This window comes from Mugil cephalus, chromosome 3 (genome assembly GCF_022458985.1).
Source record: "Mugil cephalus isolate CIBA_MC_2020 chromosome 3, CIBA_Mcephalus_1.1, whole genome shotgun sequence".
Lineage (NCBI taxonomy): Eukaryota > Metazoa > Chordata > Actinopteri > Mugiliformes > Mugilidae > Mugil > Mugil cephalus.
The window spans coordinates 23,762,421-23,789,572 of record NC_061772.1 but is presented as its reverse complement, the minus strand read 5'-3'; the positions used below and the strand labels follow the sequence as shown (position 1 = coordinate 23,789,572).

At 40.7% G+C, this 27,152-nt stretch overlaps 2 protein-coding genes across 4 annotated transcripts; both read right to left on the bottom strand.

Moving 5' to 3' along the window:
- Nucleotides 1-2,394: 2,394 nt before the first annotated feature.
- Nucleotides 2,395-20,773, bottom strand: pir (pirin). Of its 2 annotated transcripts, none has more exons than XM_047579726.1 (10): nucleotides 20,395-20,773; nucleotides 17,687-17,801; nucleotides 17,345-17,437; nucleotides 13,777-13,857; nucleotides 10,337-10,543; nucleotides 8,438-8,522; nucleotides 5,952-5,996; nucleotides 3,250-3,332; nucleotides 2,800-2,866; nucleotides 2,395-2,676 (listed from the first exon to the last, which is right to left on the bottom strand). In XM_047579726.1, exons 2-10 carry the CDS (start codon nucleotides 17,777-17,779, stop codon nucleotides 2,558-2,560), a joined length of 873 nt encoding a protein of 290 aa, XP_047435682.1. In that variant the 5' UTR covers nucleotides 17,780-17,801; nucleotides 20,395-20,773; the 3' UTR covers nucleotides 2,395-2,557. The 2 variants fall into 2 exon arrangements, with proteins under 2 accessions (XP_047435682.1, XP_047435683.1); XM_047579727.1 differs by having other exon boundaries at nucleotides 20,496-20,773.
- Nucleotides 20,774-20,929: 156 nt separating this feature from the next.
- On the bottom strand, nucleotides 20,930-27,055 carry zgc:113276 (uncharacterized protein LOC553748 homolog). 2 transcript variants are annotated; one of them, XM_047579724.1, is made up of 10 exons: nucleotides 26,925-27,055; nucleotides 26,052-26,265; nucleotides 25,445-25,638; nucleotides 25,134-25,349; nucleotides 23,960-24,341; nucleotides 23,665-23,786; nucleotides 23,318-23,557; nucleotides 21,473-21,634; nucleotides 21,291-21,380; nucleotides 20,930-21,201 (listed from the first exon to the last, which is right to left on the bottom strand). In XM_047579724.1, the coding sequence occupies exons 2-10, from the start codon at nucleotides 26,263-26,265 to the stop codon at nucleotides 21,031-21,033; spliced, it is 1,791 nt and encodes a 596-aa protein (XP_047435680.1). In that variant the 5' UTR covers nucleotides 26,925-27,055; the 3' UTR covers nucleotides 20,930-21,030. The 2 variants fall into 2 exon arrangements, with proteins under 2 accessions (XP_047435680.1, XP_047435681.1); XM_047579725.1 differs by having other exon boundaries at nucleotides 23,665-23,774.
- Between the last annotated feature and the right edge of the window lie 97 nt (nucleotides 27,056-27,152).

Genomic DNA, 27,152 nt, shown 5'->3' with positions numbered 1-27,152 from the left:
CCCCACAGGTGGTTTGAACTAGCAGCTTAATACAATCTACATCTGCGCTAGGTTGTGACAATGCTCCCCAGTGGGAGGCAACAGGGAGAAGGAGGTTGCCAATCAACAATTTGCTGGTGAATTTCATTGTAAAATACATTAGACCTTTATCTGCAGTACATGAAAGAGGCTTCAGAGGATTTTTTTGTTTTTTTGCCTTTTTTTTACCCTAGTAACACTACTCCATCTTACAACATGTTTTTATACAGGCTATACATATCCGCAGCGCACAGGATGTAACACATGAGCTGTCTGTTCAGGTGAAGAATATTGATGTCATTGTTGCAAAACTGTCTGCTGCGGTTTCAATGACTAGTCGATGTCAACTTGACTGTCATCACATTACAGTGGCTTAAAAAATAAAAAATAAAAAATCAGAACTCGTACCACCCCTAACTTCCACAGGGACAGAGGTGCCTTCAGAACATGCATTAACATCTGATGTGGGCAGTGAATCAGACGCTGAATCAGAACCACAAACACTCCACATTTGTTGACTACACATCATGATGTGGGGAACTGATAATTGTAACTAAAGCCCTCAATGTAACGAATTTCAGGTTAGTTTAACTTATAAACTTAAGTTCAAAAGCTGCCTTAACTCAGCTTTGAGAGATCCAGTTATCATTGAAAATCTCCTATTATCAAGTTAGGTTGACACATTGAAATTTCCATGTCATTGAATTGGCTTAAGCCCTTAAATTGGAATGCCAAGAACTCATTAAATTAAGTTGAAATTTCTTAACTCATTATGTTAAGTTGATTTAAATGATAGATACAAGCCAGGATAACTTAATGAGCTGGTTCCTTTTTGCAGTGACCTTTATATTCACCATAATTCCACCACAATCTCCTTTATTAAAGAAACTGCAGAGGAAATAATTACTATTATTTAGTTAGTTAACATCTACAAGGACAGGAACATTTTAAATGGCTATAATTTACAAATAGCCAGACAACACATACAATGTTTTTTTTGTTTTGTTTTTTAAATGAATGACTCAAAATACCACTCAGATCACTCACTTGAGTTCTGGGTATATTCACACTTGTACTTTAAGGTGGTCACTTGCGATGATCAGATTGCCCAGGACGGATGTAAACGGTCTGAACGGGATGAAAGTCGGCACAGGGAGGAGGTGGTTGTGGGTGGATTGCAACACAGAAGACTGCCACTCATTTCCCGTTTAAGACCAGAAATGTTTGTTTTTCCTTTTAACCACAACCACTACATAACTTAAACCTCATGTGTGTCACTGTGACGAAGGTACTCTATTTTAACCCTTAATGTTTCCGTCATTTCAGAAGTTAACACCAGCTCAGTCAATTTTAGGGTTGGGGTTAGGGGGCGGTGAGAGAGCGGTTACAATATCTGCAATGTATGGAGGAGACGCTACCATGCTAACAAGGGGATATGTAAACAGACATGAAGCAGTTATAAAACCGAAAAGGCACTAAATCAGTGGCATTTTAAAGTAACTATCACAGACCTAAAGTCTTCATAAATGTGTCTCAATAGTAGGTAGTATAGCGGGTTTTCACAGCACGTCGTAAATCCAGATGTCGCCATGTTGGAGGCACTCAGCAAAGTAAAGAAAGCACACAGACTGAAGTAGATGGTGGAAAATGGTGAATTATGGCCGTGTTTTTGGCTGTACCAACTGGACAGAGCGTGAAAAACATTTGGAATTTTATAGACTGCGATAAGTTATTACAAATCAGGGAGAACAATGCCAAAAGTTATTGGAGGAAAGGAGGTGCTTGTGGTCAGCGACGCTAAACCAGGATCTACGAGGCAAAAGTCTGAACAACATCTGAATTTGTTTGACCCATTTAATTGAAATGTTGATAGCAGTGGCTCTTAACTAATTTTGTAGTGTCCACTGATAATAATATAATTCATGTCAAGCTACCACATATATCTGATTCTGATATGAGATGTAGAGCTGAAATGTGCTGTATTTCTTATTGTATTCCAGGTAAAAAGTCTGACCTTTCTCAAAAGAATGACCAAGACTGGGTGCCATCTGTTGAAATGACAGGTCAGCACAGATCACCTGCAGAAACAAGTAGCTAAATAGCTACTCAGTATCTTGATATGAATTATATTATCATCATTACACTAGAAAATGAGTTAAGAGCTGCTTCTATCAACATTTCAGCCACTAGACAAGAAATGGGTCGAAAAAAATTTGGATGTTGTCCAGAATTTTGCCTGATACATCCTTGTTTAGCTTCGCTAGCCACAAGCGCCTTCTTTCCTCTGAAAACTTTTGGGTTGTACTCCCTGACTTGCAGTAACTTTTTGCAGTCTATAAAATTCCAAATGTTTTTTGCAGTCTGCCCGGTTCGTACAGCCAAAAAGACGGCAATAACTTACCAGTTTCTACTTCACTCCGTGTGCTTTGTTTCCTTTGTAGAGTGGCTCCAACGTCGTAGCGACTTCTGAATTTTTGACACACTGATGGTGTGCCGTGAAAACCCTCTTTTGTAAGGAAATCATTGTCATGAATAGTGTTTAGACAGAATCTCTGATCTTGGACCTCCAGTTTTTGGCTCTTTCAAAGCCATTTTTGCCAGCCTGGTAGTCCTCGATAGTCTGGTTGATCTCTTCCTCTGTGTTCATCACAAATGGACCTGAAGAACACAAACAACAAACATTCAGCTACAGGTATTGATTAAGTTCTGGTTGTGACTTTTTATACTGGACATATCAGTGACTTTTTTACCAACACAGAGGAAAAAGAACAAATGTTATACCTCGTCTCACCACGGGTTCATTGATGGGTTCTCCAGCAACCAGCACAAAATGGGAAACTTCAGAACCCTGTGGAGGAACATTACAATTATCTTTACATGCAACTGTGAATTACTACAGCTGTTGTTTTAAAGCCAGTAGCTCCAAGCCTCAGTACCTCCCATTGAGATAAATCAGTGAAGAAAAATAACAACATATTTCAGCTTTCATTTTCTTTCCTCTAAAGCATTGAATATTTTTCGCACACTCTGATCTTCTAAAACCTTTATGAGAAATGATATGAAAAGGAAAAGGCACTTTTTGTTCCGATGGTAAAATCAAATGTGATTTACAAGATGGATGGACTTGACAGGGAAGGAATGAAAGACATGTCATGCTCACTGAAGTGTGCTCGGTGTGCATAAAAAATATTTGTGGCTTCCAAAGTAAAGAAAAGAAAAGGATTTTCTTACCTTGTTTTCGACTCTGACACTGTCTCCATCTCCAAACACCACAGTGTGATGAGGCTCTACCTGCTGCTGCTCCTGTTCTGGGCCTTAAACACAACGGAAATCAATCTTTAGACATGTATTATAATTATTTGTTAGAATGCACTTCATTTTTAATTTAATTGGCCTGAGCTTAATATTTGAATTTCTTGAACACCTTTTGACAGAACTGAAATAACATAACCACCGGCACGGCACGGCACGGCACGGCACAGCACGGCACTTGCATGTTTCCACTAGCACGTAGTACCTGGTACCAGGTACTATTTTGGTATCACCTAAGCCCTGGCTCCAAGCGAGCCGAAGTGATATTAAAGCGCCTTCTATTGATTGGCCGACGAGTGTCGTCACTGGAAGCGTCATATGTGCGCGACGACCGACCAGACTGTAAATAAACACAAGACTCGATCCCACCACTTTTTTTAAAACGTGGCCTGCAGCCATTATTGTACAATGTAAAGGCTACAAGCTAGCGTTAGCAACCATAAGCTTACCCTCAAACGTCATCTTTTTGCAGCTCGTGTTCTGTTGTTGTTCTGGTCTTCCGGTTTTGCGCGTGGCTTGGCGCGGTGTATATGACGTCACGGCAGTTTCGTGCAGCCGTGTTATGACGACCCCGCTCACGTCGAGGAGGTACTACATGGTACTCAGTTGTAATGGAAACAGAACTGAACCGTACCGTGCCTTGCTGTGCCGTGCCGTGCCGTGCCGTGCTAGTGGAAATGCGTCAACACAGTGTACGCCCCTGTCGTGATTACTTTTCAATTCTCATGATCTCATTATTTTCAGACACTCTGGAATTAGGTCAAACACACTGTGTTCATTGGGTTGCCTCTGCTTCACAACCTGACTCAATCATTCAGCTATTTATGAGTGTTTTCCCATTATGGCACTTTATTATTCCAACAAAATTCAGTTCTACTTCGCGCCGATAAACCACAACACGATTGACCATCGTGTGACAATATGATGTCAATAGGAAACGTTTGAGCCAGATATTAGACACCCCACCTCCTTGATGGCACACGCAAACATACAAAAATGGCTTAGGAACAACTCAAAAACTTGAAAAACTGCCCAGGTGTTGGCCTGGCCTCCAAATCCACCAAACTGACCAAGTATCTGTGGCACAAGAGAGAGCTACACATTATAAGGGAGTTGGCCATAATCTTGGGCTGGTGTATATGTCCTATTTTATACTTATTTTATTTAATATGTCTGGTTAGTTTTACACTCTGTGAACTTTAATTTATTCTTTGGGGTGAATTTTAAAAAGCATCATGTTGGTTACTCAGAGCCGTGGTGAAAAAGTTCAAATGAAACCTGTTTTATCAGCAGTGTTGCCCACAAGCAGCTTTTATGAGCTTAAATGAGCCTCTTTAGTAATAGATTCCAAAGTCGTTTTAGGATACCACAGATGTCTAGCGTGACAAAACTACACAATGAATACGTTTCAGGCGATTCCACTTGTGCTGGATTCATCCGTCGAAGCCAGCTGGTCCTTATTTGGCCAGACTACATGTAGAATTAGAGACTAGAAATACAGATGACTACTTTAATCCCAGCAGCCATTTTCATCCTCTCGTGTCATCACAATATCTGCTAGCAATTACAACCCCGTCTAAGAGATCCTGCTGTGCAACAATGGAGCGTAATCAAATCATAATGAGATTTCAAGACGGAATATTGAAAGGGGGAAATTCTGACTGAAAACAACAGATTTCAACAAAACAACAAAGCCTCTGAAAGAGTGAAATGGGTTTGCTGTCTGAAAGGGTTTGTTCTCATGCGAGGGGACTTCCCTGATCACACCATGTCTACCAATGATTTTCACAGTGTTCAGTCAAACAGTAACACAGATACAGCAGGGGGTAGTTAGAATATGTGTCTACTGATGCCAATAATATACGCAGATCAGCCACAACATTATGACATGAGAGGTGAATAACTTTAACCATCTTGCGACAACACAATGTTCTGCTGGGAAACCACTCTCCTAGACCAGACGAGGCGCCCCCACCCCACAGGAATGACACTCATTGATGGCAGTAGTCATCCCCAGCAGGTTGCAGAAGTACATACAAAAAAAAGAGCCCCCCCACTCACAGGATACCCGCAGAAGGCCCATGCCCAATCTCTGATGAGTAACTGTTTTGGAGGCACAAGGGAGACCTACACAATAACAGGAAGGTGGTCATAATGTTATGCCTGATCTGTGTAATTTCCAGAGATGCCAGTTAAATTTTCTATCAAGTGGTCTGATGAGATCACCTCTGAGCTATAGTCTGAATCCATTAAGCTTTAAAGTGGAACACATGTGCTTTTTGGCTCAGCTTAGAAGGGGAGCTCCAACTGGACGGAGATCACACGAATACCTCTAACACAGATACAGCAGCCGGTCAAGCAAACGGGGAAATCCAGGAAGAGCACAAATCTGACTCAAGGATTTCAGGATCAGCCTACTTATGAGCGATTTCGTTGTCTTCTTGTGTTAATCTGACATACTCGGCAAGATTAAACGTTTTGTGTAATGCAGGGATTCAAAGGTGAAATAAACTATACTTACTCTTTCTCTATATACAGTATATACATACATCTTTACTATATAAACTAAATCAAATAAAAGTTGCCTTTTAGTTGTCGAACATCAACCAGACAGTACTCACCAGTATGAACAGATCCCGACAGTGTGTAGATGAATGCGGTCCAGCCTGTCAAATACAAAAATGTTACTATTTCTAAAATGTTCTCTGCTCTTAAACCATTTTGAAGGCTTGACTTTGTCATCTTATGATTAATGCAGATGTAGTCAATGTAAATTGGTTCTTAATATAAAGATGAGGAGGTTTTTATTTTCTAACAGCTTCACAAGCTTTGCGTGTACTGTGGTGCTTCTGTTAGGCCTGTAAATGTTTATTGATTGGGTTTTATTAACATGTCTTACTCCTTCCAAGTGCAGTCTTCGATGGAAATCCGAGGGCAAAGTTTCTACTAACCATTCTGAATTAAGCTTGCAAATTGAACCGCACCATAACTCTTTTAAAATGTGGTGAAAACACTGCTGAAGACAATAACTACGTTGTTTGAGAATCACTAAATCTAATGACCAACAAACACTGTGGTCACAAGAGACAGTTTCAAACAGCGATAAGTGCTCTAATGTGAGCAAAATTAGCCTAAGTAGAGAGGAAATTAAAGTAAATGCATTCAGCATATTTGGCAGCTTTCACTGATACACCCAATGGGTTTTGGTGAGTAACACTGAATGTTAAAAGCTGAACTGAGCAAGGCTATAATTTTATTAATTCTTTTGGGGTTTTGTGTTTCTGTTTAGAGCAAGATCAACTGTTTTCCATATCATGTTTGCAGGTACCACTCAGTGGGCCTTATGAACATTTTTGTTCATATCCACAATTTATTGTGTTTATTATTGTTATTCTTTCTTTCTTTCTTTTTTTTTTTTGCTCTTTTCTTAGGTTAAACTAACTTTTAAGTGTGGCCTTAAGATTATATAAACCCTTAAGATTATATAAACCCTTTGAACACATGGGTGTGGGTGTTCAGCTTTGACTTTATGTCTCTCCCATAGACTGTATATAAATATGGACAATGCAGCCCTACTCCCTCGCATTGGTCAAAGAGATGCTAGTTTCCTGGGGATATGTGTGGCGTCATCTTGCAGTTAGAAAGAAATGTATTTATTTATTTTTCCCTACTTTCGCAACCCTTTACGGTGCAGTTGGCAACTGGCAGTCATCATGAGGTCACATCCTGTTTCTATAGTGTCAAATAACTAAAATGATGCATCAGCATTACATTAACCACCTAAAACGAGAGAAACAGTCCCTGGAAAATAAATATTTGACACGTAGTTTAGTGTTTTAGTTTGGCCCATTCACGAACATGGAGGAGGTGGAGCTTATGACTTGCAGCCAGTCAACAGGGGGAGCTCTACTTGCTTTGCCTGCCATATATTACGGAGAGTCTGGCCAACTAGGGAATGGACCATCTGAGCTATCCCACTATGCTGATTGCTTCTGAGCTGGTCACGTGTTTCATGGGCGCCAAGTCAGATACATCTAATCAATATTCACCCATAGACAAGTGGCAATAACAGAGAATAAAATTCAACAAAAAGTTAAAATATGCTACAGTACTCAGCCTACAACTCCAGCACAGGATCAGAAAAACACGGCGAACAAAAACAGAGAAAGTTATGGGAGCAGAAGATTAGAAGGAAGAACTGGATGATGCTTGTTAAGATTTTATATAGGAAAATAAAGTCATACCATCATTAATGTAAACGTTGATCTCAAAAACACCCAACACCACTTTACAAATGAATGAAGTTTGAAGTTAACCGAGCCTTAGTCTAGCCTTATGCTTGTTAGTTATCTAGACTAAAGGCTTAAAAAAATAGCAGTATGTTGTATCCAACATGGCGTCCATGATTTGAACTGGCCAGACTCTCTAATATATGGCTCTGCCCGGCTTCACTTTGGACGATCTGTTCTGCCGTCCATCTTTATTTATAGATTATTGCTTCCTCCTGTCCTCTTTCATTTCTATCATGGTGTGCTTTCTTGTTTCCATTTTCAAAGCATTTTGTCCTCTGCTAACACGGAATTCACAACATCACATATTTATTTTTGTTTAATTGTGTTCTTGGCTACGTCAACTGTTGCAGTTGCATTTCCAGTTCTGTCTGTCACATGAATTGTATTTATTGCACACTTGTATGCAGCTGACATGAAGCATTAATGGGGCTTTACCTATCTAACAATCGGCCACCCATCTCCAAATTATGATGAAGTGGGATTCATCTCTACACCTAAGTAATAGCAGATGTGGATAGTGAAGAACTGTGACTGGTTAGGTTTGTCTGTAAACGCAACATTTAGAGCAAATATAAGAATATTTCAAATAATTGCACCACAAGGTCCATTCTTCAATTTCCTGCCACATTGTGAAAATACTCAATATAGCCATTGGTAAACAAGGTCATCTCATGAACATCTCTGAAGGATGAGTGTATGTTTTCGAAAACAGTACAATAAAAAGAGGCTGTTTAGTCTCAAAGCAACCATGAGATATTTGTTATATAAGCATGTTCATAGACCACAGTTGGTGTTTAGAAAGGCTCCTCTCCTACCTAAATGGATGGGCTGCACAAACTGGGATCCTGGCTGCATTCTGAAGTCCAGGTACACGGTTGGTGTCCTTGTGAGGACCTTCGACTAAGCAAAACAAAACAAAAAAAAAAATCTGTGATCAGAAAATATGCATTCTCTCATACAGTATACAAACCAAAATCTTTAAATGTGTTGTATAAAACTGAAAAAACACATTCATGCAAATAGTGGCGCCAGTGATTGGTCATGGTCATTTGTTTACAGCCTCAGAACAATCTGTGATGCTGTTCTGCATGCTTGTTGGGTTCTTCGTCTCTGGCTTGACATCTCTCAGCACTGAGGTTCAGTAAATAGAAAACATGAGTGAGAAAGTTAAGCGGATGAAAGCACCTGTGTTTTCTCAAGAGCTCCTTGTTCCTATTTTGTGCAGAATGTTGTTGTAATGAAATTCAATAAGTACAGAATGTCTTCTTCAGAGAGTTAACAGTATATAGTCAGTGTAGTTAATATAATTAAATTTTAAATTGATTTCCTTTGAATCACATCATAAATGTGTCTATCTTAATTATAGAGAATCAATTTGGCTCAAAAAGCTCAATAAATCTACAGTAAAGGTCCTGATCAACTGCAGAAGCACACAGTTAGTAACTAGCTGGTAAATTGGCACATTTATCTAGAGGGTCACAAATTAGAGCTTGTAGAAACCACAAACAGAGTCCAAACACAAAAATATTGGTGGGGAAGCCAAAATCACAACTCCAAAGCCCCTACTCGTCCATGATTTAAAATAGAAATATTATATTTCGCCGCAATAAGTCACATTTGTTTTGATTTCTTAAAGTACTTTAAGAACAGAGACTTGGTAACTCATCAAATACTGAATTGTCTCTCATCTTTTTCTTCTTAGATTTAGGACAGAGCGTATTGTAATCTGTTCTTGTCCCAGTAATACTTCATTGTGAACTGTGATTAAAAGTGTCTTCTTTCAGTATGAAACCACAACATCTGAAGTCGTGTGGGCATAAAATCTGGGTAAAAGAAAGTTCAAACCACCATGATTGTTTAAAACAAAATTCATATACATAAAACCCCAGAATGATGAGCTGGGTACGGGATAAATACAGTAAATAAAGAGAAACAGATGTCTCAACCAGGAAACTTTAATGCTGGACTGCAGCTTGCTGTGTGTCCTGCCCTGGAGCAATACTGTTAATATGAGAGGTTTGTACTTATCTGTTTGTCCTTTATCCTTTAAACCGCACAGATTGGCTTTATGTGTTACCTACAATAGAATTAACCATTACAAATAAATGCCTAACTCCAGGTGTTACACTAATTCTAACCTGAGACTAACCAGGACCCTAAAAACAAGTACTAACCCTCAAGCCTCCATTCAGGGTGTGTCAGAATAAGAAAAAATGTTCCCATGGTCTTAAAGTCAAATTAGTCCTCAAAAAGATACATATTCAAGCCACAGTTTTCATAATTTGCTTCCACCCTCAGCCTCACATTTAACCTAAGTTCGTCATCAGTCCTCACTTCCTGCAACGGCCTCAACATAAACAAGTACACACACACAAAGCCGTCCCTAGCAGGCCATGACAATCTGCTCCTCATTTGCAGCTTCCTCTTTTCAGACAGACAGTCTGGTCAAACAAGGCGGTTAACAGGCATCCCCTCGCTCCATCACACGCACACTGGATGGACGGACATTTATGTCATTGTTTGTTGGTCTGTGCCGGTGGCCTCGAGGATCAGACTAATGAGCAAGCACAGTGAGTTCAGTGGCTAACAGGAAAATAAACATCACGGTCAGTTTGCTGACCGTACGTTGATGTCATAACCTTGTCGGTGAATTATGACAATGCCTCCACACACACACACACACACACAGACACAGCCCATGAACAGATATGCACCTTTGCTCCTAAAGCCTCTCCAGATATAACGGCGATTGTAACTCCTCCCTGGCTGGGCTTGGGGATCTCTGAGCTTTTGAGCTCCTGATATGCTGGTTCAATCATCTTGTCTCGCTTCGGCAGGTTCACCCACAGCTGCAAGCCCATCGCCGTCTCCTCTGACACGGGCATCTCGGCGTGGACCACCCCCCGGCCTGCAGTCATCCACTGGGTGACAAAGAGACGTATAAAAAAAACTGTTAGGTGACTGTGCTCTGTACTTCGAATGATGCTTGTGATGCACAGTGTTGGTTTGTGGCTGGTCCACCACTTTAGACAAAAAACTGTCTAAAAAAAAGTAATAGTTAGAGGACGATTTCGTAGAAACAGCAATGTTCCTGAAAAGATGTGGTGTGGAATCTTCTATCAGTAAAACGTGACGTTTTTGCAAGCATGTGATGTATTGTCGTGAAATGTGCTGCAGATGTCTGTGTCTCCTTTGATAAGAAAAAACTGTATTTGGATTGTTGCTGGGTTACTTTAAAACATCTAGGTTGGTGTGCACATTTAAACACGAGATCAGAAGAGTTTATATGTGAACAGCAGAGGCATGGAGAATAGTATGTTTAGGAGAACAGGTGGATGATTGGAAGATTGGTTCCTGAATAAAATATAAAAATACACAAATTAAATCCAATGTCAGCATTTTAAATGGCCATTTAAAGGTCACTAAACTTGCGTCACTAATGCATCTGTTTTCTTTCAACTTCAAGGAAGGAATTCTCGTTGTGTAATACGGAAATCTAAATTCAAAGAATAAGACTTCTGTCTTGTCCTCATTTATCTGAAGGAAGTTCTGAGCCAACCCCTCTTTGATGTCTTCAAAACAGTTTATTATTCGGGTGTCATCAGCGTAGCAATGGAAGGAGATGCTGTCTCTTTATATCATTTTTCCTTGCAGGAGCATATATAGACTGAAGAAAAGTGGACCCAAAACTTAGCCCTGAGGAACTCCACATGTAATATTTGCAGGAAATTAGGAGATATAGAGTCTTTAAAACATCTCTTTTACTCACAGAATATAGGCTCTTTGGGAAGGAAAAAGCTTTGCAAGCTGCAGGAGGAGCGATTTCATAACCTACTGGTCAGGTTGCTTGGATTCTGGCTGACTTTTGATTTAACAATAACAATCATTCCAATAGTTTAATTAGCTATTGTCTGAGAACAGGGAACAGAGTTCCAGTGCTTCCTGTGTAGCCAGCACACAATGGATAACAGATATCTGGCCCAATGCTTCATGGTCCATGTTCAAGCTTCAGAGTTTACATCTATGACTGCACAATTTACACTGAGCAAGCAGCTGAAACCCACAACAATAGCTTGATATTTAAATGACAGACACAATATGTTAGCCGTCTGTGTCAGGATGCATCCTCCTGGGGATGGTTGCTGCCATCAAGGAGTGTCATTGCTATGGATGTGGGTTGCCTAGTCTGGTTTAGGTGGTGCAGGTCTAAGTAACATCCACTTGCCAGGTCTCAAGATGGTCAGTGTTATTTACTTCTCCTGTCAGCAGTTCAGATTAGAAGTTTAGATTAGAAGCAATATCTAGCTGAAGACACTGCTAGTCATTTCCCATGAAATGAGAGAATACAAGGACCAAAACTAAATAAAAATTATGATTCATGTCAAAACACTAGTTTGGACATTAAGTAAAGCCAGACAACATTCATCTTCAGTTCAATAGACTTTAGTGTGTTGGCCTACTGTCTTTCCAAATAAAAAATGAAAAACAACTAATACTTTTAACCATTTGTATGATATGACTAGTTTAAGAAGCAGACTAAAAAGCCACGTGGGGCTGGTTTCAGGTAGTGATGTACAAAACTGAGTGAAATGAACATCTATTTCTTGTCCAGCTGGAAATTTCCACTCACAAGCTTTTAGCTGCTCCCTAATAATTCATCTCTGACTGTTCATCTCGCCGTTTAGTGTCTTTTTGTTGCAGTGAGTGCTGGGTGTTTTACAGCCAGGGTTCGACTGCATGACAGAACAAAATAAGAGAAGAAAAGGAGTGCACGCTGAAATTAAATTAATAACTAGCCTTGCTAGGCTAGTTAGCTGGTATCTTCTTGTTGGTTGCTAGTTGTTAGCTGACTGCTAACCTGCTGGTTGGTTTTTCAGTTGGACTGCGCTTCTAAATGTGTTTTGTCTCAGATCTTGGCACGAGGGATTGTAACATCTCATCCTGTGTACTAATGAATAAAGAGTTTTGAATATAATTGAAAATACGTGTGATAAACAAAATATTAAAAAAAAGGAGATTATGTTTTTTTTTTTAAAAAACTTGATATTTTGATACAAGACAAATACACTGCATTTATATTCACCAATAGCCTGCTTTAATATAAGACAGTTTTCCCTGAAGGAGGGGCAGGCGTTCATTTTAGCATCTGCAGCTCCTGCGAGACGTGCAAGCCTCCGCAGGTGGTGGGTTAAAGCAAAATTCAGATGAACTAATTTAACCTCAGCTGCAGACTGAAGCTGAGTCGGCAGCCTGTATGTGAATGTAACTTAACTACTAAAAAAAAACAAAAAACTAAACAGGAAACCACCCAGAAGGCATTATATCCAATTAGTTGTGAGTGCACAACATTATAACGCATATTTAATGAGTTTGTGAGGACTCATATGCCAATAATCTGCTCTGCTCTTGCAGCTTCATTCACATTTAAAAACAAAAGGGAGGGACCTAAATGCTTCTGATGCACGTTAATGGGTTCTTTAAGTCAGTCACAGTTACTGTTGTTATATTAGCTTGGCCATTTGTGTCCCGTTTCTAGAACATCGGAAAGTACAACCACAGTGTTTGTTTAGTTAGGTTTTACTAGTGAATCATTTGAAAGTTAACAGAGTAGCATGAGTATTCTCGTCATCTCAAACTACAGTCAGCGGTGAGTTAGCTTAGCTTCGCACAAAGAATAGACACTGACAGCTTGATTATATCCAAATTTAACAGAATACCCCTATCAGCAAGTCATATCTTATTTCTTAAATTTCTGTCAAATCGAAAATCTAAAAAATAAATAAATAAATGATCTGGTTTAATGGGCCAGCTTGCTTCTTTGTTGAAATTCCCAGGAGTCTTGCCAGCACCCTGAGGTTGCTAGGCAACAAGCACAGTACTCTGAAGTGACTGAGGCTGCAGCCAACAGATTCTTAGCTTAGCTTAGCATGGTGGTTAGAAATGCAAAGCAACAGCCAGTCTTACTCTACCTAAAGGTTAACAGTAACCAGCAGCTAAAAGCATTTATTAAGTCAAGCCAATTAAATTAGAGTTAGAATTTAGAGTCAGGTGGATGATGAGTCCAATATTTGTGCTAAGCATAGGCAACTCTCTGTGGCTTAGTACTGTATAAATATGCATGCCTTTTCATCCAAATGTCTTAACATTGTAATACCTGCAGATCTCCGGGTTTCAGTTGTCCTGAACGGCCACAGAAGTCTTCGTGGGCTGTGATCCCCTCCAACACATACGTTACCTGAAAGACACGTGTACAGCTTTAACAAACTTTCTTATTTCTTTTTTTTCTCATTTGGCCACCTTTGTTTGTAAAGTAATAAACACAGCATTGCATGAAATATCATAGCCCTGGTTTCATCGACTCAGGCCACTGGCTTACAAATAAGTGCTCCCTCAACACCAAAAGCCACGTGTGCACTCGTTTCACCGCCCTAGTGGTCACACTGGTCGGAAGAAGAGCGCTTTGTGCAGGGCCTTGGGCTCAGAGGTGAACATCTGTGCAAGAGAGGGAACGCTCAGGCCCCCGCAGGGAACTGCATGTGATCTGTCCCCACAGCTGTGTGATTTCAAAAGCCATGTGAGTGTGAGCAAACACACCTGCTGAAAGGCATGCTGGGAGTAAAACCTACTCCTATCCAGCCACACCGGGGGATTTAAGTTGCATCTGCCAAATCAAATACACTGACGGGATTCTCTGGCAATTTAAGGATGATATCTGTTTTTTTTTTTTTTTTAACTTTGGCATTAGAGATACAAGCAGACACACTGCCTTCATTCATCGAGATGGCTGTTGTTTTGTTGTTAATACCAAACTTTTTTTATTATCGAAAGGGTGTGAGAAATCACCATGTCCTGCCTGGATAATAGCTGCCATATTTATTTATTTATTTATTTTTTCAGTAATTTGTTTGATTTATGAGCTGATTGAGTCTTCCATCTGCAAGTACAAATTCCCATCAAACCGCAGCTCAGAATGACGTTTTAAAAAAAATTTACAAGTAGCAACAAAAATGCACATTGACAAGCTGTAGCCATAAAAGCTCACTATTGAAAATCTTGAATTTTAAACTGGACAGCTAAACAGATAAATTCACTGCCAATCCCAGTTGAGGGTCTTATTTAAAGTCAAGTCTTGTCTTTCAAAGATTCTTGAAAGGTTTATGACTATTTGAATTCCCTGCATGCTGGTTATTAGGCAGACTTCTCACTCACACTTGGAGGTGGTGCAGAATACAGCTCGTCTTTTAACAGGAACGTGCTTCCCCCCGTCCTGGCCTCCTTTCACTGGCTCAGAGTACATATAAGGACAGATTTTACATTTTTTTGTGCTTGCCTACAAATCACTAAACGGACTCTGACTTCTCTCTGTGATTCCCCACAACCACACATCCCATTGAGGTCACTCAGGTCCCTCGACCGCTTGCTTCTGGTCGTCCCAAGACCAAGACTGACGCAGACGAGAGATCAGGCTTTTGTTGAAGTTGCAGCAGACAAGAAGTTGTCTTTCTGGCACAACTTCACCTTCTGCCAAGGTGCACGGAGGAAAAGAGGTTGTGGAAAGGTCAGGACTCCCGCAGTGCAGTAAATGGAACAAATTTATGAGACTTTTTGAAGTTGCAGCCTCAGAATGTGAGGCCGGCCCAAAAACTGCTTGATTTTAAATCACATCATTTGTATTATTTGACATTAGGTTAGGTTTAAGAGCTGCTTTTTTTTTTTTTTGTATTGTATGATTTAATCCTGACAGTTCTGGTCAGAGTTGACTCGTTTTGACATTTGACAGCAATAAAAACACCCTAAGCAGTCATTCATCATTGTCTCAGCCTGAACTTTGATGACGTTTACTAAATACACAGCAAGTTTAATATTTCCAAATGTTATACTTTTGTACCCCTGCATATAATTCTGCCAATTAATTATGTCGTGTTTGGATAACTTGATTTTCTTGTAAATAAGAACTTAAAATTCTACATACTAATGCTTTGGGTTGTAACTATTTTGTTCAGTTAACTTGATTTTCTTGTGAGAATCACCAAGAAACCTGACAAGCATGGTTTTGGAAGGTGGGAGGAAACCGGAGTAACAGGAGAGAACCCACGCAGACACAGGGAGAACAAGGGAAACTGAATGGGAAGCCTCTTGTTACACAGTGCATGCTCAGAGAGCTGCATCGAGCCACCACCAGGGGTCACATGCTCAAACTCAAAATAAGGAGTTTGGCAAACATATATTAGGTAGTGACAATAAACACAATAAACTTAAACACTTCATATGAAGCTAATAACCTATTATTATTTCCAAAAATGTTAAACATATATTATATTATAAACTTCAGCAGTTGCAGGATCTTCATGCCATTTTTAAATTCAATAAAATATATTTAAATCATTGTGGCTTTTATTTTTATTTTTTTATGTTTAATGTAGAACGGGACATGATAATATGTAATAACAGATGTTTTTCTTAGAAAAAGTGAAAAAAAAAGCACTCTCCCTTCTCTCTGAAACCTTTATTAAGGGTTAATCATAAATGAAATTAAATGAAATTATAAATGAGACATAGGCTATTTAGAAATTTTAAATAGATCTGTAATTTAAAATTTGGTATAGACCCTTACTATGAGGGAATTCTTGGTATAGGTCAAAATTTACCATTATGTAGGGGTTAAATGTTTGCAATTACTTTTAAATTTCGTCCTTTTATTTGTGTTTCTTCTTCTTCTTCTTCTTTTTTTTTCAAATCATATTATCTTTTAAATCTGTTTGACCACTCTGGTTTGATTAGGTTTTGTTATTTCTTAAATTTACTTAAGCTTACTTAAAACTTACTTTAGCTTTTCTTGAGCTTTACAAATAAATTCACACTTGCCATAAATTTCACAATGCACAGAATATGACACAAAACTAAGACTGGTTCCACAAAACCAGGCTGGGGCATTCCCCTCTTTCAAAATTGTGGCATTTTTCGATGTCATGTTTTAATTTTCTCACCCAAAGCTTTCTGGGCTTAAGCAGAGCTTACGCAAACATGACAGGTGGAAATTACATCACTGACAACCCTGGCTTCATGTTTGATTATATAAAAATCTATTATCTGGATTTAAAAAATATTTGGAAGGCAGTGTGTGAATATTTCTTTCTTTCTTTCTGGACACTGTCCTGTTGTCACCATCTAGTGATCAGAGTATGAATTTCATGTGCCGGGCTCTGTGGTCTTATCACGCCTGATAGTGCTTTCTGTTTACGGAGTACACTCTTAAATTGTTATGCAAAGTTTGATTGTACTTTGGTGATATCCTGAACCGCATTTTTGATAATAAAGCTTGAGAAATGAGGATGAAAACAGGGATCAACTAAGGGGCTTTCAGTAGTAGTTTTCATTACTTCCATAGATGAATTATTCCACCAAGTGTCAGGCAATACTGGAATATGCTTTTTTTTTTTTTTTTTTTTTTGATTAGATTAGGTATCAAACTGGCAATTTTGTCAAACATATTCAGGTTTAAATTACATGAGATAAAGAAGAGCAGTAAATTCTGACAACTAGTAGATGTTGGTCTTTTCTTCTACATTTGTTTAATTGCCACAACACAGACCAGTGTCACATGGGGTTTGAATCTGCACAGCATAGGACACATTCAAATAAGTAAACGCAGCCACTGACTAAATATTTGCAGCCACACTGAATAATTAGTGAAGCCTTATATTATATTTAAATATTCTTACCGTCTCAAAGCCTCTGTGAGGATGATCTCGAAAACCTGCTGGCTTCTTCACTCTGAACTCATCCAGGATCAGGAAAGGATCCAGGTTCCTGAGCTGGAAACAAAACAGGTTGTGACTTATTATGACTAAACAGAATAGAATAGAATAGAATAGAATAGAATAGAATAGAATAGAATAGAATAGAATGGCCTTTATTGTCACTATAGAGTGTATAACTAGATGGTGGAAGTTCTCCATTTCAGTGCCAGCACAAAACATATGCAAAATAGTGCAAAGTGTTTACTAATTTACTAATTGAAATGTAATGACAGTGGAAGTGCATCAAGATATCGTGGAACTTACTTCCTCTCTACCGATGCTTCTGCGGACCCGAGCACCGACTCCCTCCGCCTGGTCCACACTCAGAACTGTCCTTAACACTCTTCTCACATTCATTGTGCTTGGAAACTTTAGTTAACTACAAAACAAAAATTAAAGGAATTTTGAATATACATACACATATTAGTTCAATACATTAAGTGTTGGTGGAAGCAATAAAATTGTTTACTAAGAATCAAATACACAATTTTCCCTCTGTTTTACGAAATGTTTTCGATCAAATAAACTAAAACAAAAAGTTTTTATAAAGGTTTCACAGTCAATAGAGGAGAACAGAGACCTGTCATTGTGTTAAATACATAATAATACAGTGGGGGAAATAAGTATTTGATCCCCTGCTGAATTTGTAAGTTTGCCCACTTCCATAGAAATGATCAGACTCTGGTTTTTATGGTTGTTTACTGGTTATGGGTATAGACAGAATATCAGTCGAAAATGCATAAAAAACACACAATCTAAAAGTTATAAATTGTTATGTATTTTATTAAGGGAAATAAGTATTTGATCCCCAAGCACAACACAAGTCAGTACTTTGTAGAGAAACCTTTGTTGGCAAGCACAGCGATGAGACGTTTCTTGTAGTTGGTCACCAGGTTTGCACACAGCGCAGGAGGGATTTTGGCCCATTCATCTTTACAGACAGTCTCTAAATCCTTCAAGTTTCTTGGCTGCCTCTTGGAAACTCGGAGCTTCAGCTCCCTCCACAGGTTTTCGATCGGGTTAAGGTCTGGAGACTGACTAGGCCACTCCATGACCTTAATATGCTTCTTCTTGAGCCACTCCTTTGTTGTCCTGGCAGTATGTTTTGGGTCATTGTCATGTTGGAAAACCCACCCACGAGGCATCTTCAGTGTTCTTGCTGAGGAAAGAAGGTTTTTGTCCAAGATGTTACAGTACATGGCTGCATTCATTGGGCCCATAATGCGGTGAAGTTGCCCTGTACCCTTTGCTGAAAAACAGCCCCAAAACATGATGTTTCCACCTCCATGCTTAACCGTGGGTATGGTGTTCTTTGGGTCATACTCACGTTTTTTCATCCTCCAAACACGGCGGGTCGAGTTAATGCCAAATAGCTCAACTTTGGTTTCGTCAGACCACAGCACTTTCTCCCAAGCCTTCTGAGTCATTTAGATGTTCACTGGCAAACTTAAGGCAGGCCTGTACATGTGCCTTCTTGAGCAGGGGGACCTTGCGGGCACTGCAAGAGTTCAATCCATAACGGCGCAGTGTGTTGCCAACTGTTTTCTTGGTGACGGAGGTCCCAACTGCTTCCAGATCATTAACAAGCTCCTGCCGTGTTGTTTTAGGCTGCTCCCTCACCTTTCTCATCATCATCCTCACTCCATGAGGCGAGATTTTGCGGGGAGCTCCAGACCGAGGACAGTTGATGGTCCTTTTATGGGTCTTCCACTTGCGAATAATGGCACCAATAGTTGTCACCTTCTCACCAAGCCTTTTGCTGATGGTTTTGTAACCTATACCAGCCTTGTGCAGGTCTACAATCTTGTCCCTGATATCTTTTGACAGCTCTTTGGTCTTGCCCATGGTGCTGTAGAAGTTGGAATGTAAGAAACTGATTCTTAGAGCAGGTGTGCTTTATATACATGACGAGTTAAGATCAGGAGTATTGGTAATTAGTTGACTGAGCACAGCTCCGTGCCACATGCGCACCAGCCAATCTGTAGGAGCCTGAATTCTAAGTGAATTGTTGGGGATCAAATACTTATTTCCCTTAATAAAATACATAACAATTTATAACTTTTAGATTGTGTGTTTTTTATGCATTTTCGATTGATATTCTGTCTATACCCATAACTAGTAAACAACCATAAAAACCAGAGTCTGATCATTTCTATGGAAGTGGGCAAACTTACAAATTCAGCAGGGGATCAAATACTTATTTCCCCCACTGTATATATTATGCTTCTCACCTACTTATTCCTATTAGAGAAACACCATGAGTGGACAAAACAGATTCATTTGTGCATTATAGCATGACACAGCAGTTTTGTACTTGAATTTCTTCTTAATCCTGTTGTACTGGTATTTCTTTTTTGTTGTTGTTGTTGTTGTTACTGGAATCAAAATCGTCTGAAAACCAGGTTAGAGGTCAAACTGGACTGAAGGGGACAAACCGTCCAAATATTTACACGGAAAGGAGACGCAATCGCAAGTTTTCCACGGTTTCAAAATATTCTTTCTCATGAAACTGGATGTTTCACATGCTCAGATTTCATAAGGCCTTGTAATCGATCGAGTTACCAGCTGATCAGTGGGACGGTCAGCTGATCATCAGCAGCTTCTGGTCTCTCAAGAGGCACGCTGCTTAAAATGTCACTACATCGTCTCCGTTTTGCGAACTCGTATTGATCATTTTACATCCCTAAAGACAGATGCAGATCCTAATCCTGATCCCGATGCTGAGCACAGCACTTTGACGTTTCTAACCACAATAATACGCATTTCATCACGTGGAGGCGTAACGCAACTCCATGTTATTGCATCAACCGCCGTGAAAAGGGCAATTTAGCAATATTCAAAATAACCTCCATCTATCAGGTTGAAATGACGTCACAGGACGGCGAAAAGTCGTCAGTGTTTGTTGTTATTTGTCCCAGCTTTCTGCAGCCAAACCGAAACCAACTCGTTGACTTTCAGACGCGTCCACCTACCTCGGAATAAATCCAACGTCGACACTACTCTTGACCGCGTTCACTCGTTACAGGTGAAGTTTGAATGCGTAAATCATACGATGATTTTCTGCAGGACTCACCTCCTCAGGTAGGGTTATAAGGCGGAAGACCGGTAGGGGGCGTGGCTAAAGATTTTAAAGCGCGAGGCGAATATGCCTTGCAATCGTTACAAGGCATAAAATTATGTAGGTCTCTCTCGTGCCTCCAAAATAGACGTGACTCATCATAAAATGGACATTTTTGTGTCCTAAACCGTTATTGTGTGTGTGTCTGTGTCAGGCTGCATCCTGCTGCTGCCATAAGTAACATCCACACGAATGCCTATTCCAAAACTTTCGCAGCAGAACACTAAAGATGGTCAATGTTACTTATTCTCCTGTCAACGGTCGTGATGTTATATAAGTAGCATCGTTCACATCCTTGATTCTCGGGCACCGTATGTAGGAGAGTTGGGGGTCTTTCCCATGTACACAGACAGACGAATACAAATATGTTAATATTGATAAATATAACGATCCTTACAAATGTGTTTATTTAACACTGAACTGTCATTTTGCCCTGGATAATGAGGGACAGATACTTGCTCACACAACATTTTAAGGCTAAAGGGAAAGATTAGAGCCATAACAGGCCTCGCATCTGCTGAATGTATTCTTCTGTTTTTGATTTCTCCTCTCTGGGTTCAGAAGACTGATCAGTGTCCTGTTGATGACGGCGTATAATGTCCTTGGCGATTCGCATGCTGGCGGCCTGTCCACCAGCCAGGTTTATCGCATGAGGTCCAACCTGTGCAGAAAAATTTAAAAAAGAAAGAAAGAAAAGGGATTTGTCGTCTGTCTTATAATCTTTGCACATTAAGACACTACAAGACCTACCTGGAGAGCGGTGTACTGCCCCATCAAGTAGAGCGGACACCCTTCTGTCCACTGTAAGCTTTCCGATATGCACGGCCATCCATCTATCACCTTCGTGTAAAACGAGTCTGTTACTATTATCCAGGCTACATAATAAAAACATAGCACTTGAGTTAGTTTGAGAAAAATTAAATAATGCCCACCTGAACTGGGAATTCTCTCATCACCTCAGAAAGCAACGGGTCCTGTTTCACATCAAGTTTGCAGCCGGTAGCGAGCCAAATCATATCTCCAGTCCAGTGAGCGCCAGTACTGAGAGAAAGGCTCCAGGCCTGATCCCTGTAGCACCAGCTGGCCTCATCTACCTACACAGATGCATGCGATTCAGGTTAAGACTCCTCGCTTCTCATTACACATTATGGACCTTTTCAAACATGGCAGCTTTCAGATATAGGTGACACCATTTATTTACTTTTTTTCACTGGCACGGACTAGAGACCAGGGTTAAATTAGAAATTGGCTTGTGTTACCTCACTACTTCCCATGTGGCCTGAGCCTCACCTTAATATGTGCCTTGAGCTCACCTTGCCACATCTGCTATTTTACCTAATCTACTACTCCTTCCCCATTTAACCTTATCCAACCTCACCTTCTTGTGCCTTGCTTAGTGTTCAGACTCTTCTCTTTTGTGCAATCACTAATAAATTCATGTCAAACGCACTGTTAGAGCTAAAAGGTGGAGTTGAATTATGTGTTGCAAGTACTGCACCTATTTTTCCAGTCTAGCTGTACATATGTGTTTCATCCAAAATGTTCACTACATACACTGATCAGGCATAACATTATGACCACTGACAGGAGAAGTAAATGACATTGACCATCTTTAGTGTTCTGCTGCGAAACTTTTGGACCAGGCATTCGTGTGGATGTTACTTAGACACGTAGCACCCAGACTACCCCATCCCATAGATATGACATTCCTTGATGGCAGCAGCAGGATGCAGCCTGACACAGACACACACCCAAAAACGGTTTAGGATGCAAAAATGTCCATTTTCTGCTGAGTCATGTCTATCTTGGAGACACAAGAGAGACTTACATAATATGAGGGAGGCGGTTATAATTTTATGCCTTGTAACGATTGCAAGGCATACTCGCCTCGCACGTTAATATCTTTAGCCACGCCCTGTACCGGTCTTCCGCCTTATAACCCTACTTGAGGTGAGGTAGGTAGTGAGTCCTGCAGAAAACCATTGTATGATTTACGCATTCAAACTTCACCTGTAAAGAGTGAACACGGTCAAGAGTAGTGTCGACGTTGGATTTATTCCGAGGTAGGTGGACGTGTCTGAAAGTCAACAAGTTGGTTTCGGTTTGGCTGCAGAAAGCTGAGACAAATGACAACAAACACTGACGGCTGTGACAATTCAGTGTTCTACTGGGAAACATTTGGACTTCATTCATGTGGATGTTACTTGTACATGTAGCACCAACCTAGACCAAACCAGCTGCCTCCACCACTTAGCAATGACACACCCTCAGCAGGATGCAGCCTGACAAAGGCACACACAAAAAGGTTTAGGAACAATTAAACACTCACGCAGAACAGCACAAGGTGTCGACCTGGCCTCTAAATTCACTCACTCCCAAACTGATATGGTATCTGTGGGATGATCCACAGAGGCCCCTCCCCTCAAGTCAAAGGGCTCAAAGGCCCCCACTAAAAACATCCTGTTGTCAGGAACCACAGGACCCCCTCAGAAGGCCCGTGTCTATTCTAGTCACAACTGTTCTGAAGGAACAAGGGAGACCTACACAAGGTAGTCATAATGTTATGCCTCATCGGTGTAAATACAGTGGATTAACCTACCACCACCCACTCTCACATTACCTTAACCCATCTGATCAATTTCTCCTTTCCCTGATATCACCTCACCTCACATCTTATTATCCTGGCTGGACCTGATAATAATTTCATACAAATTACCCTGTTTCCTCTAATTCCTCTCACAGCCAACATCATCTATCCACAGTGCACATGTATCTACCTGACAGTATGTCTTCACATCCACCTGTCCCGTCAGGATGAATGGCTGCAGGTGGATGTAGGCCTCTGGCGTGACGGCGCCACCTTTCCTTGCCTGGCGTATCATGGCCAGCCGCTTGTGGAGACTCCGCTCATTGTAGAACTGTCGCAGGTACGCCTGGCCGTCCATCTTGATGCCGTGCTCCACGTGGGAGTAACGTCCCACCAGGCTCTCCACATCGCCCACATCAAACTGCTTCAGCTGTTGAAGAAACCATTAAAGCTGAAATGTTTTGGTGGGGGCAGGTAGGGTGTAGATACTGTGTTTGGGTGATGTTGTTTTTTTTTTTTTTTTGTTTTTTTTTGGACCTGGAGGTGCTTCCTCATCACCCACGTCACATGGCTGGCACCTTGCTGCAGGGCAATTGAGACGACGTGAGCGCTGGTCAGACCTCCACCGACTACCATGACTCTGTGCCCTGTCTCACACACTACGCATAGTCATATAGACACACACAGGCGCACAGTACTAGTGGAGTGAACAGCAGGGTTGAGGACGGGTGTCGAATAGACACCGATATCTGCAGAATTTTCAGATACGTGCTGAAATGTTTTCCTCTGTATTGTTGGGCATTGTTAATCAAAAAAAAAAAAAGTCACTTACCTCGAGTGGGAAGAGCCTGTTTTTCTCCAAACTTTTGCTTGGCGTTGGACAGATGGTGCATGAGATGAACTGTGTGTTGCAAGCGCCCCTCTGGGTAGCTCTCTCCGATGCTCTTCACCCATGAAGGGATGTTTGCCATCTGGGCGCGGGTCGGACCCGTTGCCATAACAACCCGACGGGCTTTTAAGATTTCCCCTTCTTGAAGTTGTACTTGAAAGTATTTCGCTCTGTTCCTGGTCCCGTTTCCATTCTTTTCAGTCACTCTGTTCGCCTCAGCCCCCGTTTCCTGCTCCTTTATCCATCCATCCTCCACCTCAGTCACAGGGGTGATGTGCTCCACTGTTCCCTTCACCAGCACTTCGGCCAACTTGTATCTCTCTACCTGCGTGTTCAGATCCATCAACTCAAACAGCAGGGGAAACGGCGATGCTCAGACATTCCTGAGCTCATTATGCACATGCTGCTTAAAAGACAGTGCTGATATCATCCCACATCTTTTTCAATGTCAAAGTGTTCCAGGAAGACCAAACCAAAACCAACCAACCAACTGTCTGTCTTTCAAAACTTCCCTTGCTCCATCTGTGGTAGATGGTGTTTTTAACCAAACATTAGCTAATCAGGGGTAAAAAGATGAACTTGTTGGAGGTTTATTTCGGAATAGTGTGCAATGTTCTCCTTAATCAAGAAGCATGTCTTGCAGTGAAACAGTGTGCAGAAACAGCAATACTAAAAAGAAGCAAAATATTTTTATATTCAATCAAATCATCTTGTATTAAGAAAAAAATAATCTTCCAATGGGTTAAGCTCTTTGTGCTTGACAAAAAATCTTTAAAAAAGCACAAACTTATTGTCTCTGAACTCTTTTTTTTTTCTTTGATACAAGGATTTTTTGCTTTCTTGAAATCCCATTTTTGCAGAGCTGCACCAGTTAGTAAAATAATAATAATAAAAAATCTGGTGGCAAATTTGAAACATTAGTCAGCACAAACACCTCATAGCAAGAAAGGCTGTGATTTTGAACCCACCGGTTGATTGGGGCCAGTGGGCATTTACAGTAATTAAAGACAAGGTGCACTCATTAATATATTTTCAGACAAGCCTGTTATTGATTAATTTACTGTCCATGGCATTGTTAGTGTAGGACGCACACACACACACAAACAACCAGTCCGACCTGCTCTTTAAAGAAATCCACACTTAGCCTGGTTCCCGGCAAACTGAAGGATAAACTCTTCTTTAGCGTCGAGGCGACGTTTAGCCGTTTCCTCTCCTTCTTGCCGAGCCGCGTGTCGTTGAAGAACGCATTTTCATCCAGGATGTAAACCTGGTCTGGAAGGCTGTGGAGCTCCGCTGAACGCTTGTGCTTTAAAACAAACTGCTGAAGTGCGCTCTGTGAGGGAAAGTATTCACACGTGTTCTTAATCCACACCCTAAACGCACCTTTGTTATTTTTGCTCCAACAGGTTAAGCTGTTTGTGTTTAGACCTTGTTGAGAGGGTCGGTGTGCACCAGCGTGTGTGAGCGGAGATGAGGGATGTTCAGAGCTGTGAACTGACTCTCCCACAGAGCGGCCCACTCTCCGTAGGCATCCACCACCCTGAGACTCAGTGGAGGGCAAACAGGCCTCTCTGAAATGTTTGAGTTCGCCAGTTGCTCCTCCAGCGTCTGGCCTGCAGAGACTAATGGGAAAGCACATGCGATCTGAAGTGTTTTCGATTTTCAGGAGCATGTAAAGGCACACAACAAGCAACAACACTGACAGCACAGCATCTTATTTTGTTGGCAAACTGGCTGGTTCCAGACCTCTGACTCACAGAGGCATCTCACATTTGTCCAGTGATTCAAATAGGAACCGAGACTCCTGCCAGCAATCTGGTTACTTTAGTTATGACTTAAGAAGTCTTAAATAATACACAGTTGTTACAAAATAGAGAAAATGTTGCAATCTCCAAAACCACTCAATATTCAGTTCACTCAAGTGAATTCCACGTAAATGAAAGAGAAGCACCAAAAAAATCAGTGATTCATCAAAACAGACTTACAGTAGCGTCTTACAGTGATCAAGTTTAACGTAAGGTCATGCATTGTGTACCAGCTGCTGTCCTCCTTTTCTTTTTGCCACAGCAACGCTTGTTGCTGGACGTTTCTGGGTTTGGCTGAGACCTCGGACGGTCGGAGCAGGAGGGTGAGAGGGGCGAGTCATGTCCCCGGTCTGAGTTTGGGTCAGGGTCTGGGATGGATAGCAAGCTAGCCAGGGTCAGGGCGTGAGGGCCGCCCCCTACTATCAACACATCTAGTATCACCATCTGAAACAAAGCAAATGACAATGCAATGGGTTCACAGTTCCTTGTATCGTTGAAATAACAGTGTCAGGAAGTAAGTTGTATTTTTTTTTTTTTTTTTTTAAACACGGGGTTAATTCCTTAAATTGTAGCATACCACTTTCACTTTATGGTGGTTTATTTTGACAGATCACAGGATCTGTTGAAACACCCTCCATATATAAAATACCATACCAATACCGTCTATGATCATGAGCGAAGACTTTTCATTTTAGTTGTAATTTTAATGTGCTTAAGTTCATGATGTTATTTTTACTTTAATCGAATTTACCATTCTACGGTCTTTACACATGGCAAAAGCTTTTCTTTTTTCTTTTTTCAAAAAAACAAAACAAAAACATTTTTAATGAGTGGTTGCCATTGCTCTGGAAATGGTGATTTCCATTTCAAACAACAAAATGTGTTAAGACGATTTAACTCATAATTCAACTACTGCAACAATTCATGTACTACCTTCCTTTTTTAGTTTGTGTGAAAGCCGTCTGTTGTCCTGTTGTCACACTAGGGTTTAATCTTTAATGGCTACAATGTTGAAAACCCTTTTCTCAGAAGCCAGACACACACGATCATGCAGAATCTCATAGCTAATAGCATAGAATCTCATGTTCAGTGCATCACAGTACCTGTTTGGGTTTGAATGGTCAGCTTATGGCAGCCTCTGAGATCGTAGAAACGTGGTCCGTGTCTCAGCTCTGGCACACTGCAGTGGACCGTGGTGGACCTGAAATTTTGCGACAGTGCCGTGCGCCTGGCAGTGTAACTCAATCCTCTTCAGCTTCTACCAATTTAGCTGGACTTCTCTGGCTCATTGGGGAAGCTGGAAATAGCTTCAGTGTGTGTGTGTGTGTGTC